Source organism: Drosophila obscura, unplaced genomic scaffold (genome assembly GCF_018151105.1).
Source record: "Drosophila obscura isolate BZ-5 IFL unplaced genomic scaffold, ASM1815110v1 contig_200, whole genome shotgun sequence".
In the NCBI taxonomy this organism is placed as follows: Eukaryota; Metazoa; Arthropoda; class Insecta; order Diptera; family Drosophilidae; genus Drosophila; species Drosophila obscura.
Window position 1 is genome coordinate 3,914,774 of NW_024542791.1, and position 18,120 is coordinate 3,932,893.

The 18,120-nt window shown below is 42.7% G+C and overlaps 1 protein-coding gene across 1 annotated transcript; it reads left to right on the forward strand.

The window, feature by feature from the left end:
* Positions 1 to 377: 377 nt before the first annotated feature.
* On the forward strand, positions 378 to 1,161 carry LOC111077684. The gene is made up of 2 exons (XM_041593900.1): positions 378 to 439; positions 542 to 1,161. Exon 2 carries the CDS (start codon positions 551 to 553, stop codon positions 1,097 to 1,099), a length of 549 nt encoding a protein of 182 aa, XP_041449834.1. The 5' UTR covers positions 378 to 439; positions 542 to 550; the 3' UTR covers positions 1,100 to 1,161.
* The last annotated feature ends 16,959 nt before the right edge of the window (positions 1,162 to 18,120 follow it).

Sequence of the window (18,120 nt, forward strand, 5' to 3'; positions counted from 1 at the left end):
GGTGGGCAGCAGCACATAAAGTTTCTCTCTCTCTGCACAAACTTTTGACGTCGGATTGAAGTTCTTTGCGCGTCCGCTCTCACTGATCTGCTTTGTGTTCGCTCTCGTTTAAATTCGCCCGCGTTCGTACTTGCTGTTGTGATGAGGAATTCGCCGGGCAGCGAATTCGCTTTCGCTCGTTTTTGCTTTGTCTAGGAATCGCATTTGGATCGCAAAACCAGCACACGAAGAGACAAGTGTAAGTATGTTTCTATTACTTTGAAGAGTTTTCTTTATGTAATTAAATGCGAGTATTTGTTTTTTAGACGCCTTGCAATGCAGCAAGTGTATCCACAACATCGGCTAACAATTTTTCTTTTATTTATTGTTTTTTTTTTAGTTTTTTTTTCTTTGTTGAAGCTTACACCGTTCACCTCTCGGATTGCACTCACTGCGAGAGGTGAGTGGGCGTGTGGGCATGTGGGCGGCTGGGGTGTGAGAGTGCATAAAAGTAAATCCAGGGATTTTGTCGTTGTTGCCACTTAAACTTTTTCACACCCAGACACCAAAAATGGCATCGACCCCCGTACCCTACCCGTTGCTCGTACCGCTCGACGGACGAGTCTTTAAGTGCCTTGAAGGGCTTCCTCTACTGGCCGGGCCGTCTGCGTTGGCTCAGCCTTCATTTGGGAACCGGGATTGGCTGGCGATGGAGATGTGCCCGCCCGCCTGCCTGGAGATGGAGATGCGTGTGCCGGGCATTATTTTCATTGTCGCATTTTTCATCATCACACTCCCACCCCACTGTCGTTCCTCCGCACCAAAGGGTCCGCACAGCTTTCATAGAAGTTTTTATGGCTCGCTGTGCTTGGCTGGCTTCTGGCTTTTGCTACACTCCCGTCCACCTGCTCCTGGCTCCTTGTGGTGCTCTCCTGTTACTGCTACTGCCACAGCCACAGCCACTGCCACTGCCTTTGCCGTTAGCCCTGCACCTGTGCGTCGCTTAGGACCGGAAGCTGCACATCAGCGCTTCCATGTGCGTGGGAGGCGTGGGGCGGCAGTCTCTTTTCTAGTCTCGCCATCGTCCTCATTGCACAGTGGGCACTGTGGCGATTTATAGTGATACGAAATATAGTTTTTAGTAGTTGAAGAATGAAAATGTTGCCTACATCTAATGCCAATAACCATGGAAAATATAATCAATACTTTTCGGACAATTAATATTTTCTTTTCTTTAGCTTACGCCAATATGTTTAACCACTGTGCATTGGGTGTCCTCGTGCTGGCAATTGCCACTTTTAGCCTCTGCATTGCATCGTCGTCTTCATTGTCTCTCAGTTTTTCGCTGTTTCTCCTTTGGCTTGGCTGCTGCTCCTGTTTTTTTTTGTTTTTTTGGATGAGGTGGGGGCAAATCTCTTTTGAATTATTACTGTAATTACCGTTGAGTTTCGCCTGGCAATTGCTTCTGTTTCTCCTTCGTTGTCGTCCTAGTCGTCCTGGTTGTCGTCATCATCTCCTGCGAGGGAGTGGACCCAGAGCCAAAGGCAGAGCCAGACCCTGAGCCAGAGCCTGTTGTGACACCGCTGATGACTGTGTTGATCCGACGATTATGATTTTATTACGTTTTCGTGTAGTTGTGCTTTGTGTGCTTAATTTCGGTCACAGTTCCCATGCCACTCCTTATCCCCGTGTCTTATCCCTGTGGTGTGAAATATGGCTCTCGATTTGGTGTGTCCTTCCAGCAAGCAAACACAAAAAAAAAAAACAAAAAAAGAAAGTATGAGAAACGGAGATGAAAAGAAATTTCAAGCAGAAATTTTGTAGTGTTTCGACGGGCACTGGTTTTTGTACCCTTCAGGAGAGTATTTCTGATTTAGAAAAGTTTTTAAAAAAAGTGAATTGTAAGACACATAAATACATATGTCTTCAAGTACTACCAATTGTGGATTTATGTTCTCTTAATAATATCTTCATATCCATTACTTTCAAAGTGTATCTAAAGTTTCGGCTACAAACTTATTTCTCCTTTTATTCTCTTACTATTCTTTGTATGTGTATTCTGGTCGAAACAATCAAAATTAATCGCTTGTAATGAAGCAACCATAATGGTTCCGAGCGGCCAGAGAGAGAGAGTGAGAGAGGCTTCCATAGAGTGAGAGAGGCAGAGCGAGAGCATGATAAACGATGTCGCAATGAGCGGAGCATTTAATTGTGGATTGCCCTTTGGGGGCCCCGTGTTGTAAATTGGGTCTACTCGGTATTGGCTTGGCTTGGCCAGTCCACGGATTTCTTTTGCTGCCTAGCTGGGGATTAATCAAAATTGATGAATGGAAATTAGTTAAAGGTGGCAGTTGAAGAGGCTTCCAAGGCTAGATTTAAAATATCTGTAGCTTGAAATCTCTTATATTATGATTTATAAGCAGGAAGCTGGGAATAAATTAGTGACATTTTGGTAGCAGGAATTGTCTCTTTATTTGTATTCGTATGTCTTGATTTCATCAAAGCTTTGGATGGTCTGTTTTTTTATGCTTCTTCCCAGCTTGTAGGAATGTCTCCTCTGCAGATCTGTAATTGTTGGCACCTTCCCACCTTCCGTACCTGACAATTACCCTACATCTTAGCAGCATAGCAGCATAAATTAAATGTTCTCAATTCTCATATGCATATTCCCCCACAATGGCAAGTACCCTGCCATAACTTATCGTCGTTCATCTCCGAATCGTATATCATTTTCCAGCACGCTCCAAATGGTTTTCACCTTTTTCCATGCTGGGCTTACCTTTTGGCCCTTGGATGCGTTCATATTGTTCATTATATCAGTCATAATTCATAGTCAGCCACTCAACGCCTGTTCTAAAGTCAACCCCACACCCCACAGAGCCCCCCTCATTTTGCAGTTAGCCCCCACGCAGAGAGAGGGAGATGGAGTGGGAGCGAAACATCTGCCAGTTCTAAAATATTAAATAAAGCAATCAAATAAATCTTCCAACATGCCTCATTTATTGCAGATTACCAGCCCAGGATGCTCCACTGAAAAATGCAGACAGGCTACACAGTGAGGATAGAAGATGTTGGAGTACATGGAACATCACCACCCCCCCCGCAAATTTTACACGCACGTACGGGCCGGGAGGGTCTTCACTATCATTACGGCATTTGCCACCACCACCAACCAACAGTAGCAGCAGCAGCAGCACCACAACTCTGCACTCCAGTGTACTCCACTGTGCTGGAGCTCTCTCTCTCCCCCCCGAAGTGTCTGGTAATCAAGAGCGGGGCTTGTCTGTAAGTGAACCTTCAATTACGCAAAATAACGGGCGAGCGGCGCAGATTATCTCATTAAAGGCGGGACACCGAAACCAAAACCAAAACCCACCCTCTCCCCCATTGTACTATTTTTTTTTTCTGGGTCTTCTTTAAATTCCACTCACACGCACCGCACACTGTGGGATGGGTAGGATCAGTTCAGCTGACAAACTAAAAATATGTTCACTGTCCCCCAAAAAGAACAACAACGAAAAAAAAAAAAGGCGACTTTCCTTTTGGGTTTGGTTTTGGTTTTGGGGTCTGGTCTCCTTCATGCCCTTGAATGAAAGTTCAAGCGAAAGTAAAAGTAAAAGTCGCGACTTCATGCGCGACACATTTCGCAACGACCGACCCGACCCGACCCTTTCCACCCGGCCATTGCCTTTGCCATTTCTTTTACCACACACTCTCACTCATGCTCTCCCACTCTCACTCCTGCTCTCTCACTCTCACTCCTGCTTTCCCACTCTCACTCCTGCTCTCCCACTCTCACTCCTGCTCTCCCACGCTCACTCCTGCTCTCCCACGCTCACTCTTGCTCTCCTTCGTTTGCTTCTTTCTCATGCACTCACACTTTCACTGTCTGTCGTCTTGCGTTTCTGGTCTATAAATTTCTATGGGCAAAGAATGCGTGTTTAATGGCCAGCATTGTATGTGTGCGTGGCGGCGAGCTTTAAGCACGTGTGCGAAAGAGTAGGAGAGCGGCAAGTTGGTATGGTACTACTTCACCTTCCTCCTTTCCCACACGCCGCAGAGCGAGGCTCCATTTATTATGCTTCAAAAATATTCGTATGCATACCCTTTAGCTGTGTCGTCGCACATGGGTCTATTATGTTTCATATATCCATAGATAATTTCAAATTTTTCAACATGTGAAACTCTACCTGGTAAAACCACCACAACATATGCTACTCCTATGTATATTCCCACTAGCAAAACCCACTTGTAGGGCATCCCATAGTCGCAATGCCAACCGCAGGCCTTCGTTTTGTTTTTTGGTTGTTGGTCTGTTGGAATGCTATGCCGCCTGCTTGTGCCTGCAAATGCCATTTTAGAAGATGTTTTATGTGTGTGTTGACATTTTTATTGCGGCAACATGTGTCGAAATTCGTCTGCCCTTTAACTACTCTCCCCCGTAATAGTACTACCCCAACCCCACCCCCCGCCCCAGCCAAATCCATGTTGTAGTTCTGTGTTTGTTCGCTCTGGTTTCGTGTGTGCCAAAACGGTTTACATTGTACTTAGCACAAGGCAAGAGTTAAATGTATTTCCATGGATTTTCTGTGTGGCGCATTTCAGCTTTTGGATTAGCGGCGTTACCACGAGTATCACATCCGGGGCATTGAGTATCACATGGCCCAGTTTAAAGTTGGATGCTGTAATGGCTTTCACCTTAAGGGCGTAACTTTGCAGTTTAAGTTTGGCTGCACTACGGTGGGACTTTATTGAACGCTTAATGTTCTGATAATACCTTGAAATTTCAGCTAAAACTAATGCAGAGAGACACGGATTGTTGTAGGAGAATTAACTAGACTTTAGAGTGAATTTGTTCTAAAGTATTTTTGTGGTAATAGTTTAAAGGTAGACAGAGATTAATGCTGAGTTTTTATGGAGACCTAAAACCGGGTTCTGTATATTAGTTTTGAAGTTCTTTTCCCGTTTCTATGCAGCAAGGGCGACCTCTCCGCCCATAACGCAAATTTATATAGAAAATGTCACGTCTGTAAACTGTGCCCCACTCATATATCACAATCCTTTCAATCAGCATTAGGAGAACACATCCCTCTGCCATATATGCATACTCTGCATCTACCATATCTATGTACATACCCGTAGTAGACCCATTTCCCACAGCAATTACCCTTTAATATACACAAATGCCACATCACGTATACGCCCTCTAGGCCCGCCTATCCGCCTATCCGTTTTCGGGGGGACTAAACCATCCATCTATGTGTGTAGCGGGGTGGGGTGTGGTGTGGTGTGGTGTGTGTGCCACGGTACATCTATCTATGCAAAGCTAAACGTGCAGCAACTAACAACTAAATTTCATTAAACCGCAGCGCACAAATTGAACTACAACGAAACCCAAGAGGTGGCATCCCAGCCCATGCTGAACCCCATCATGCTCATCAACAGGAGCAGCCTGGAGGGAAATTTAAGTGCCTTCGGCGACCAAACGAACCAATTTTGTAGAGGCCATTCCAGGGGAGTCGGAGAGTAGCCAAAAAAACGGCCAACAAAATGAAGCGGCATGAAGTTAATGCCGCAGACCCCAGCCATGTGCTCTATGAGGCGGATGCCGAAAAACGCGGCAACAACAGAGACCAGAGACGACAACAACTCGTGCATGAAGCAACAAAGCAGGGGGGGGGGGGTAGGTGGGGGAGTAAGGTGGAGCAGGAGCTCCAGTGAGCGAGCAACTGGAGTGGGAGTGGACAAAAATCACGCAACGGACCATGACAAGCAAACGCAACGTAGCGCATCCTGGACTGCCTTTTTGCGTCTGCTTTGGTATCCAAACCCCGCACCCCAACCCCGCCCCGCCTCCGCATATCCTTATGAACAACTTCAAAAATGCTGCAGCTGTTCGATGTGGAGAATAGTGGAGAGGAGGATGCCACCAAAACATACCCCCAATTCCCCCATCAATTCCACTTTTCCCGCTCACTCTCCTTTGGCGTGATAATAAAATGAAAACTTTTAACGGACAAGCAAAGGAATGGAGCTAGATCGAATACACTGGGCGAAAATTTGTGGTAAAAGAAAATATTATCATTTGGAAAATTAGCCAAACAAAATTATAAAAAGTTAACTTTTGAGTAATTAAACAATTATTCTAAGTGTAGAGGGTTTCTTACTGCTAAAACTAACACAATAATTATTTAAGCAATTATTTGAATTAATTGTTGAGGCTGGGAGAAACAAATTCTTTTTCTTAGTTTCGACTTTACATTCGGATAAACAGAATAAACAGAAGCAGCACTAAGACTTCCAATTAACTGCCCCAATTAGGCATTTATTTCTCACTGTGCAACGGGTCCAGGCTAACTCGGGGCTCGCTTCCAGGCGACCAACGGCGCACCGCATGTCTGGCATATTTAATTTATTTATTTTATGCAAATTTTGGATAATGTATCTGCGGCCGCAGGATACAAAATACACAAACACAAACAACACAAGGACAACACAAGAGTAACCAGCCACAGCAACAGCAGCATCAGCAGGAGCAGCAGGAGTAGATGTAACAATATCAAGGGGTTTCCCAAGGTGGAGCATAAAACCAGAACCGGTTCTCTCTGGCTCCAACCCCTGCATCCAACCAAACAAAAAAAATGCTCTATAATGAAAGCAATTGTTGCCAAACCGCGCAGCGCAGCGCACAAAATTATTCAGCATAGTTGCTGGAAGAGACAATCGGAGCGGAGTGGAGTGGAGTGGAGGACAGCACAACAGCTGGATGCGGTTGCCAGAGCGATATTTAGCATTATACGCTTCATTGTCTAAAGTGGCGCCCAGGGAGAGAGAAAAGAGTGAGAGTCTCATCCTGCGGATACCGCTGCCCACCCACCGAAAACCCACCGAAAACCCACCGAAAACCCACCTCTTATTGTATTTATTCAAAAGTTAGAACATCGCCTGCTTGCACTAACTACTAATGTGCGGTTGCTTCGTGTTCCTACCTCCCCCTCGCATGGGGGCTTATGCTGCAGCAGCCTGATGAGTGCGGAGGCGTGGCATCCTGGCAGCAAAATTCTATCTAGCGCCATTTGCTTTTTATTGTTCCCAAAACTGCTGAAAAGTTTTTCCATAATTTTAAGGCATTTTTTTTGTTCTCCATTATTATAAATTTTTTTTTTTTTTAGCTGAAGTGTAACGTTATAATGAAAGTTCTTGAAAAAATGAGTGGATATTATGGAAAAAAATGTTTCGGGAGAATTCAGACTGTAGAATTTACCCTTTCAAAATTTTAAGATTGGAAATATTTTGGGATCGAGAGGTAAATTTTCAAAGGAGCTGCCAAACCTTTAACTTGGGCCTACTTTTGTTCATATTTTTTTTTTTGCTGCGAATCGAGCTTCCTATACTCTTATATTTAAATTCAATCCAACCCATTTATCTGCCCATTTTGCACATTTTTGTGCGCTTACTCAACGCCATACACTCCCCGTTTATAGCATATTATCCCAGTTAAATCATTTAATTTTTATCTTAAACACTTACCCAGCCCCAAGCCGTATATTTTGCATGCACCAAAAAAATAATACGTATACGTGCTGTGGCAGGGCGGGCGAGTTTTTACTAATTAAAATGGTTTTTCCGCTGACGCTGATGCGGAACCACAGAACCAAGTTTATAATTCCGCCCCAACCGATTTTTGAAATGCACCAACAGGGAAATATATATTAATATGAAAGTACGGGTTGAGGGCAATGATATTCGGGGCAGCTCATGAATAAGTTGCCCGACCGCCCAGACTCATGCGAGGCTCAGAGGCCCATAAATTAGCATTAAAAGTGCTTGGGGCGTGGATTCTGATGATTTTTGGAACCATTTTTTTTTTTCGTGGGGAGTGTTTTTGGGGTTTGAGGATGTTAACTATCACGTGCAGCTAATAAATCTGTCCGAGAGGGGCATTTAAAAGGATTACGAATCATCGAAGGACTGTCGGGTTAAAAGTGATTAAGTCTGACCGCGCCATGGCAACCTTTTCTTTCCCCTCTTTCGAGGGTTCTTTTTTTCCGGTTTATTTGTTTTCGCATTTTCTTTTTTTTCCATTTCTTTTATATTGAATGGGGAGTGCCATGGCGGTTTTGTTTTTTTATAACGATAGCTGTGCAATTGTATGTGAAACATTTCTGGACTTTTAACCCTTTTTTATGGCGGTTTGTGGCAGTCGGAGGTCTTGGACTGTCGCTTGCAGTCCATTTACCTGCACAATTGAATGATTTTCTAACCCTGCCCAACGGTGGGGATAGATGTGGGGCATACTGCTGGGGGTTGGTGGCAGTTTATTTATTTTTGGAGTACGAAAAAAGAGTTTGAAGTATGTAATGTTATCCGCATTTTATTGAAAGGTTTTCCAAGTTGTGTGGGAAGTTTGGGTTATTTATGGGAAATTGTGATTATAAAGAGATTGATTTTGTTACACGTATTTTATTTGGTCTCAGGGGAAAATAAACATTCATTCGATATAAAACGTTGCAATGAATAATAATTGAATGAACATTTATCTTAAGTGGAATCTTGATTTGTTTTTAGATATTATTCACAGAAAAATTATAAGAAATACAAGAATGTTTATGTATAAATAAATAAAATAAATAAAAATATTTATACTAAAAAAGATATTCCAATAATGTCTAAATATGTCTGCATATTTTTTTTAACGTCATTAAAATACTTTTCAAAAGTTAAAAAATATTTCTCCATTAATTTATCTTAAGGTTCCAACATGAGCAAAATATCTTTCATAATCTATCTATCTTTCAGTTAACTAATATATAAGTACAGATTTTCCAAATTTAACTTCTATATAGTGTAAATCAAAAAGGCGTTTTTTTTCCTGCTTTTATTGTAGTCAAGTAATATCCAAGCCTAGTTGCAGCATACAAATCTTTCATAATTTAGTAGCGCCATAAAGCTCCTTTCACAGCACTAAGAAGCCTTTCTACACTCCAAAAATGAGGAAAAGGCGGAAATGAAACAAAAGAAAAGAGTTTCAGGAGGTAGAGAAGAGTTCTTGTCGTAGTATTCTTCCGTTCTAGCTGCTATAACATAAATATTAACTAACTGAGTGAAAGAGCAGGAAACTGCAGTCTGGGACATTAGTTAGCTGGAGAGGACAGGACCGAAATTACAATTTTTTGCCCAGGAACCTACACTCCAACCCATCCTATCAATGGTGCTTGCACCCAGCTGCAGGACTCCCACGCCGTGGGAGTGTCTGGCTGCCTTCATCATAAAGGACGACCCCCACGTAGGATCCTCTGCTTGTTCCGGGAGGAAGGCAATTTTATGTGTGGTCAGGCAATTTGCTGCTTTACAATAAGTGGCAGGGACATAAAAATAATAATTATGCTTGTACCTTTTATGATTATGGTGTGAAAACAACAATTGTTGTAAGCACAATGCCAAGGACAACGCATCCCCCGGCTACGGCTACCTAACGTTCTGCCAGGGAGGATATTTATGAGCCATGTGTAGGTGGAGCTGGAACAAATTATTAAAACAACAACAAGGGGAACGGTAGCATCCAAAAAAAGAAAAAGAAAAAACAAGAAGAAAAATAAAACCTCAACGAGAACAACTCAATGTTAATGGCCGAGCTTATGGGGAGGTTTATGCTCGCTTAGAGGGGGATGCAGCACCATGGCTAGGACCATCCCTAGCTTAGCGCTTTGCCGCCAGTGCTGCTTTCAGCACAATAAACAAAAAGTAATTTTCACAAATTTGCCAAACTTGTAAGCCCCGCGCCCCAAACTGAACCATTGGAATTTATGTGGCGTGCCCACAACGTACCCGCACGGCGAGTGGACCCAGGTGTTGCCCCATCCCACTGCCTTCCTCTTTCCCCCCACCCTACTGTACTAGTCACGAACCTTTCTTAATGCCGGATACGAAAACTTCTTCTACCATTTTTGTTTCGGTTTTGGTTCTCCGGTTTTTTTTTTTTTTCTATCTTTTTGGTTTCGGAAGGAAACTGTCGCGACGCCATTTATTATCCACTGTCTGAAGGGTCGCCCATTGTCGCTTGTCGGTTACTGCCTTCCCCTACCCCCTAATAGATATGGTTAATGTGTGTTTCTGTGTGGAGTGTTTAAGCCGTGGGGCATTCAACGAGTATGCATGTGCATGCCACCCATTTGGTGGCTTTGCAGTTCCGCTTGATTGTCCTGCTCTGCTGGGGGCGTGTGTTTGAGAGGAAGGAAATTGCGTTGAATTTGATAAGGTGAGCTTAAAGTTTGTGCTGCAATGTAGCAGCTAGCAAAATGCGGAACTTAAATTGAATTTCCACTTACCGTCTTACCGGCTAAGCGATTATTTTCAGTAAGTGGCTGCAAAATAATTTAGCTGGTTAATTGCTTAAGTGCATAGATTATTTATAATTATTAACGTTTATGACTGTCAGCATTCAGATCATTTTTGTTCAGGACAGGGCCAGCAGCGCTAGCGCGGTAACAGCGCTGTTAACAGATCAGGCTGTTAACAGTCTGCAACAGCCGGTCTCGTCTTCAGCGCTGTTAGCACTCTCCGACACACTGTGGGGTGTGTGAGTCTCGCGCTTGCGATTTTTGTTCTCTCTTCCAGTGTGGCTTAGCAGGCTTCATCAACCGCATGTAACAAGAGAAAGTGTAGCACTTCTCTCTCCACCGAAAGTAAGATATTTTCAACCCGAGATCAAATTCAAAATTTATATTATTTATTATATTTATATTTATTTTTTTAGACTAATTTATTCCGAACATCTCATGTAAATCAAAGTCAGCATCCTTTGATGTTGTCTCTGCCACTAAAGGACATCCCCAAATCATTTAAAGTTTCCTGATTTCTGTGCCTACTTAACTATTTCCCTTACAAGAACAAGAACAAGAAGACACCCTGCGAATTCTTATCTGGCATCGACCATCCTTGCCTAATTCAATCGGCTGTGGCAAATTAAAGTTCCATTTCTCTTTGGCGAAGGCGTCGAACCCTTGCCAAATCAAAGAAAATAAAAAGAAAAGAAAAGGCAAGGCAAGGGAACAAAATACTTCGTCTTATCGGACCAACCCCTGGCCCAGGGTCAAAGTTCGTTGAGGGGGCTATGCTTAGCATATGCGCATAAATCACAAGACCAAAATAGTAGGGGAAACCCCAGAAAAGAACAGAAACCGAAACAGAACCAGAACAAGAGCAAGAAGCAGAGGCAGACTAGACATGAAACCAAGGGGGCAAGGACAATAAAATTGCTAAACGCTACAATGACAATTCAAGCATGTAAATGAAAGCAGGACCGACTAGTGGAATAGCACAAAATGGGGATGACCAGAAGGAGGCAACAGCAGCAGAAGGACGAAAAAAAAGGGGACACTGACTGCCATCGACTGGGAGAGAGATCTGAAAGCAGAGCGCGCGCAAATGAAATTAAAGGCGAGCAAACAAGTTACGGTCAGACAATCAGCAGAAAAAGGACGGACCCACGGACAAGGACACTGGCCTGCATTGTGCGTACTCCGTCCCATCCCCATCCCCAGCCCACACCCATTCCCCGCAAGCACCCCACTCGCCTTAATCAATTCCTGTTGGGAAACGCCTTCGGTCCCTTTTTTTTTTTTTTCATCCTCCCACTTGGATGTACTATAGTGCACAAGGAGGAGAATCATCTGCCTTTTGGGGATTTTCTTCCTGCATCCGCCGAGATTGATTTGTGCTGGTTGACCCGCTCCAGTAGTCCTGTAGAAGTCCTTGTTTGGCCTTTGATTAAATTAAATTTCATGGGACATATGTACACAGCCGTAAAGATATTCGGACCAGTCTGGGCTCAGCTTTATCCCTTTTTCCTGCCATTGTTTGTCTGGATTTGGAGCCAAAAAAAAAGTGTAGAAAAATTGCGCGTAATTTGCAGCAAATCCATCGTGTAATTTGTTTGTCAACAAATTGGGTCCCGGCCTCTCCCAAAACGAGTGTGTAAATGTTGCACATTTAACATTTTCTCTCCCCCCACCACCCGAAAATATTTCCTTTTTCTTTCAGTTTATTTTCGTATTTTTTTTTGTTGGTTGTTGCTGGCAGCTTTTCTTTTGGTTGACATTGTCTAATGAGTTAATTAGACTGCTGATGCGGGTAGGTGAGCACATTCGGACCTCATCAGCAGGCTCATTTATCTGGCTGCTTGGGGGGGGTCCAGGGTCAGCTTCAGCCTCAGCCTCAGTCTCAGCCACAGCATCCTTAACGATGATGACGTACTTTGCAGATGGATAAGGGACAGCTTGTGATGAGTGAGGATATGGTAAATGCTTTGCGTTTAGCTGAGATTGTGCCTGAAAATGTCATATATATTGAAAATACTTTGATTTGGGGACTATTCCTGGGAATCTGGGATGTTTTGGGGGCAGGGAAATAGATGAAGGAAGTTTATACATTTTTTTGGATTTGAATTAAGGGAGAGTGTGCTGAGGAACAGTGAAGGATCTGGGCGCACAGAGCTGCTTTGATAAGGCATTTAAATTTGGGGAGAAATAAGTTCCAGTCTCCTTTCCTAATTGCTGCGACTCTTCCTTAGGTGTAGATGAATACTGGGAGTACTGGCTACAATGGGTCTCTGCTCCAGAGTTCTGAATATCAATCACATATTACTTACATTTATAATATAAAATATTGCCTCCCCAGTCTCCTATCTCTCATATAAAACATATGTCAAAACTTTCACGCTAAGAGGAGATCTTTCATACATTTTAGCACCACATAAAAATCCAATGCCTTGCACTAAACCTAATTGAATTTTCTATATTGTGTTCTGCTATTAATCTTCGCCCAAAATGGATCTATGGATCTGGGGCACAGTTTTGGATTTATGAAAGTTTTAAGCCGCTTAATGGCAGCCACCACAATTCCTAATGCGATAATGCCATCGATGGCCCTCCATTCGTTCCCAAAAATGCTTGCCATACAACTCACTCGCTGGGCATTAATGTTTAATGTCCTTTTGGGCACAGGACATGCCAGGCGACGCTCCATTCGATGGTCGATGGAAAACCGCAATAATTTCTGTGGCCTTTCATTCGAGCAACATTTATTTTTAGTTTTTAGAGAGAGCAACTTTCTCTCTGTGGTTGGAAGGGCTGTCAAGGGCCAGAAAGGACCTATCGTATGGACGAAACAAAGGCAAATTGAAATGAATGCGTGCGGCAAAAGTTTTGCGGCAGGAACCAGGCACCAGGCACCAGGAACCAGCAACCCCAGGACTACTTCTCAAGTGTGCAGCACAAATGACAAAACCAATGAAATAATCCTTTGCCTTTCCACTCTAGGGTTCCGAGTTTCCAAAGTCCAAGCTCCTTTGTGCTGCCACATGCTAAGGATGTAAGGATGTAAGGATGTAAGGACGTAAGGATGTGCTGCTGCCAATGCGAAGAAGAAACTTTTGTGGTTCAATTTGAAAAGGAAGCTGGTGGCCCTTAAGGAGACACACACATACAGGGACACATTCCAGACAGAAGGATGAATAAAATTTTAATTAAACTAATGAAAATGTACAGGCAGGCCAGGCCGTAGCAGGCGGTTGGGTCCGTGGCCCGTGCATAACTTTCGGATGTGGAGCAGGAAATGTTTTGCTGTCTGTTCGTCTCCTTAATTTGTTCCGGGCGGTTGTTGGTTTTTTTTTGGGGATACCATTAAAAATTAACTGGCGGAATAATCGAAACTGTTAAAACGTTAATTTAACACTTAAACAAGCCAAACCGCAGGACAGCTCGTAACAGTTAACTGGAAACTGCTGCAAACGGCAACTGTCACTGTCTATCGCTGGTTCTCACTCTCTCACTCTCTCTCTCTATGCGTGTGTGTGTGTTTGTGTGTGGGTGCTTGTGTGTGGCATTCCAATTGGCAGCTTCTCTCTGTGTGTCACATTTAATGCAAGAACGGAATTCCATTAAGCGGCAACCGCAGCGCTGCTGACGTCGCTGCCACAGACCAAACCAAACCAACCCAAAACCAAACTGAATACCAGCCACCCACCGCAACCCCCAACCAACACACTGCGCGTTCCACAAGAGAGGAAACGCATTTGTGGTGCCAAATAAACACGCGTCTACGTATGGCACAATCCCCCCACCCTCTAGAGATGGTCGCGTGAAAGCAGACAATTTTAATATATATAAATCTACATTTTGGCATACATATTTAGGTTTTAATATCGCTTAGAAAAACTTTAAGTTGCGTAAGCTTCAGAGATTTTTATATCACTTTGTTTGACAAAGTAAATTCTCTTCCCGTTCTGTTTTATGACTGAGAAATGGAACAATTTTCTCTTTGCTGTATCGTAATATACATATATTTTAAGATATTTTTCTATATGGTTCTGTAGATGCAAAATATTATGATGGAAGATTTTTCAACCAATTCTTAGCTAGAAATTATTTACACTGTGAGAAACTTCAGGGCTTGTATTGAATATTGGCAATAAAATTAATCGAAGTTCAACAAGTATAAATTTCTGTGTTTTTCGGAAAGTATAAATACCGAATGAGGGGATGAGACATCTATATGCATATATGTATGTATAAATAGATACATAAACGCATTTATATTATCTGTTATGTTATATGCTGCCTTGAGTACGAACATTCTTTATAGTTCCTTATGCTTATACCCATTTTATTTCGTGTCACGAATCAGATACAGTTCTTACTGCCCATCGGCAGCACTCTCACACTGGGATGCGCCCAAACCGTGTCCCCCCCCGCAATACTCCGAATGCGGACTGACTGCAGTGTGATCCCAAAACACATTTTCAGTGCCCATTCCATGACTTCAGCCTGCCGGAACACGCAGCATATTGCAGATGTTAAAACACAAAGCTCCAGCTGACGGGGGAGGGTAAGTGGGTGCAGGTCCAGGTCCAGGGTTGGGCAAAGAATCACAGCGACTCCCCCCCACTGGCCCACACATGTGTGGCTTACAATCCTACTATATATGTATGTATTTATATATGTACGAGTATATGTATGTATGTGTATGTGGTGTGGGAGGCACATAAATTGCAATCGGAATATCAAATTGGCAGGAGGAGGGAGGACCACAAACAGAAGTACTGGGAGTAGCTGACGCAGGAGCCAGAGCCATAGCTGGAGCCGGAGCCCTCACTCGAATCTCGTTTGCTTCTCCTGTTCTCGTTCGTGATTTTATCAATTCAATAAAAACCAAATAAAATCAGTACAAATGCAAATACCATTAATGTATTGGGTTTAACTTTGTTTTGTTTTCGATTGTTTTATTTTTTTTCTGCCCCCTCGTATATTGTGTTCCTTGCCAAGAGGTTTGGGGGGCCAATGGTCGTCCATTTGATGCAATATTTTCATATTTATTTATTATTATACACACACACACACGCACACTCACTCGTAAATTTTTCGGTTCTGGCCATATTATTTACGCTCTTGTGCGTTTTTTATAGTTGACTGGGGACGTAAATATGCGAAATATGCGAGTTATGGGCTTGAAAATAATTTAAAGATATTACAGGGCAAATTAATGCAGGAAAATTGATAACACAAATGGAAAACATTTTAAGGGTTGAATCAGGGTTGATGCGTTTGCAGAATTGTTAACAAACGAAAGGGCACTGGAAAGAGTAGTACGGAAATAACGATATAGGGATTTATACGAGATATAAAGAAGGATTGCTTAAACAGGAATTGGCTTGGTTGAAATTAATAGGCTTGGTTTAAAAATGTTTAAAAAGGTTTACAAATTCAACCCTGTAGAATCTTCAGTCTCCTGCAGGAGCTCAAAGTTCGTTCAATTTCAGAGCGCAGCACACAAGAAATTAAAAAATTTGTTGTTGATTGTGGCATATTTTTGGAACTTTTTTTTTCACTCTCCAAAATTTGTTTTGGTTATTTAAGCATTTACCATGGCTTACACTTACCCTTTCATCTCTTAATGTACTAGTATGTATATTTTAAATTGTGAATAATAAATATGCTAAAGTATTCTCCGAGGTCTTTCAATGTTTAATTGGTTCAGGGGTTTTTCTTCAGTTCATAAATTATTCCTTTATTTTGAAGTTATAAATTTAGCTAAAAAATAAGTCAAACTGCTCCACTGTGCGTTGGTTTGCTGCACTGCTCAGTCGCTTCGCAGTTAGCGTTGCTTTAGTTGTCATCAACTTTGCTATGAGCAGCACTTCTGCTGTAAGCAGGTACAAAGCATCAACGCAGCACCGCAAGTATTTCTACTGTGAGCGAGGAGAGAGAGAGGCGTCAATCACAGTGCACGGAAGCGCAGATGATGATGTTGTTGCTGAGAGAGTGCAGACATTGCGAGAGCATGCATTGCGTGAGAGTAGAGATCAAGAGATAAGACAATTGCGACTTCACTGCGCTCATTACAAGATAAAAACGAAATGCCAGAAGAGGAGCACAGGCAGTTACATACATATGTAAGTATGTAAATACATACAAATTCCCAATGGATTTACTTACGGATAGAGACTCTTAGAAATATAATTAAATGTGCCTTTTATTGAATGGTTAAACACATTAGAAACAGCTTTGGAGTGATAGCCATGGGTAGTAGATAAATGGAAAAAAAATGCAATACTCATTATTCATATTATTCTCTATCTATCTCTATACAAATATTCCTCCGTTTAAAACAAATGAATTTCCCTTACAATACCCTAATAATCATGACAACAATTAATTAATATATTCCACCAGAAGATTTTTCATCTTTCAGCCACCTGATCTGATCTGGATCTACTGTGGGCTCTTTCCCATATCCCATTAAACGGCAATCAGTGGAAACTAATTTGATTTTTCCCCACAAAATACCAACAGCAGCTGCTGCTCATCTGAGGCCAAAGAAAAATTGCGCCGTAGCCTAATGAAGTTTTGGCGTGTGTGTGGGTGTGTGTGTGTGTGTGTGGGTGTGTGGGTGAGGAGCTTTCGCTCACCTTTCGACGCGCACTGCCATGGACTGCCAAGCGCAAGAGCACAATTCAATTATTGTTTTATAATTAATATTTTGCACATCAAAATCGCATCAGCAGCAGCTGGGAAGCTGCCTCTAATTTCCACGAAACGCCCCCTTCCCCGCCACTAAACGCAGTCATGGGCACAGCACACGCAAGGGGCTGGCAGGAGGGGCTGGAAAAATCCTAGAATGTTGCGTGTGGCACACAAGACAACAACCACATGGAAAAATGGATATTAATTGGAGAGGGAAAATGCTCTAGTTGGGGTATAAATTAGTTATAAGCAAGTTCGTTAATTAATTCCTCGAGGGATAAACGAATATAAAAATGTATTTCTATATTCTATCCTCAATTTATATGAAAAGCAAAATCTATTTAAAAATAATACAATTTCAATTGCCCCTGCTGTGCTGTCATGTATCAAAATTTTCCCTTTTTGCAGGCAGTGCCTGAGGCCTTGGCATTGCCCAAAATCGAATTAAAAAGCAATCTACCATGTAATTATTACTTTTTACATATAGTACACACAACCGATATGTGCCCAAGTGGACCATATCATATCCTGTCCCTAGATTGAGTGCACAAAATTTGTGTGCAACTTTTATGCAAATCACTTTGAAGCTGCATTTAAACTCAATTAAAAGCAAAATATTTACTCGATAGCCCCAAAGATTAATAACTTTTTAAGGACTTCTCTTTTGTCAGTGACCAGAGAGGCCAAAGAGGCCAGAGAGGCCAGAGCTAGAGATACGACTACGACTACGACTGGAAGTAGTCGGGGCAGAAAAAGATTAATCTCGTTAAACGTTGAGGCGTGCCAGGCGTCAGGATTTTGCAGAAGGGGCTGCATCTGGGCAAAACTTTGCGTGCTGCAAGCGAGTGTTGCACGCCCCTTCATGGCTGCTGCCCTGCCTCCACTCTGTGAGTGGCTCTGCTTCTCATACATATATAATTATTCCTTGGCCATGGCAACGGCTCTGGCTACGGCTACGGCTCCTGTGCCAGCAGCTGATGGCGTCAACTCCCAGAAGTATACTTAATTATATTGTCGTAACTTTAAATGTCATTTGGCCATTGTCTGCGACACATGCGAGCGGCAAGTGGTCGGTGTGTGGCTGATTACACCGAGAGAAAGAAGAGATTTTTCTCACTAC

Bases quoted from the DNA above. Each gene is read 5' to 3' on its own strand.
- LOC111077684 (XM_041593900.1), top strand. From the start codon at position 551: ATGGCATCGACCCCCGTACCCTACCCGTTGCTCGTACCGCTCGACGGA.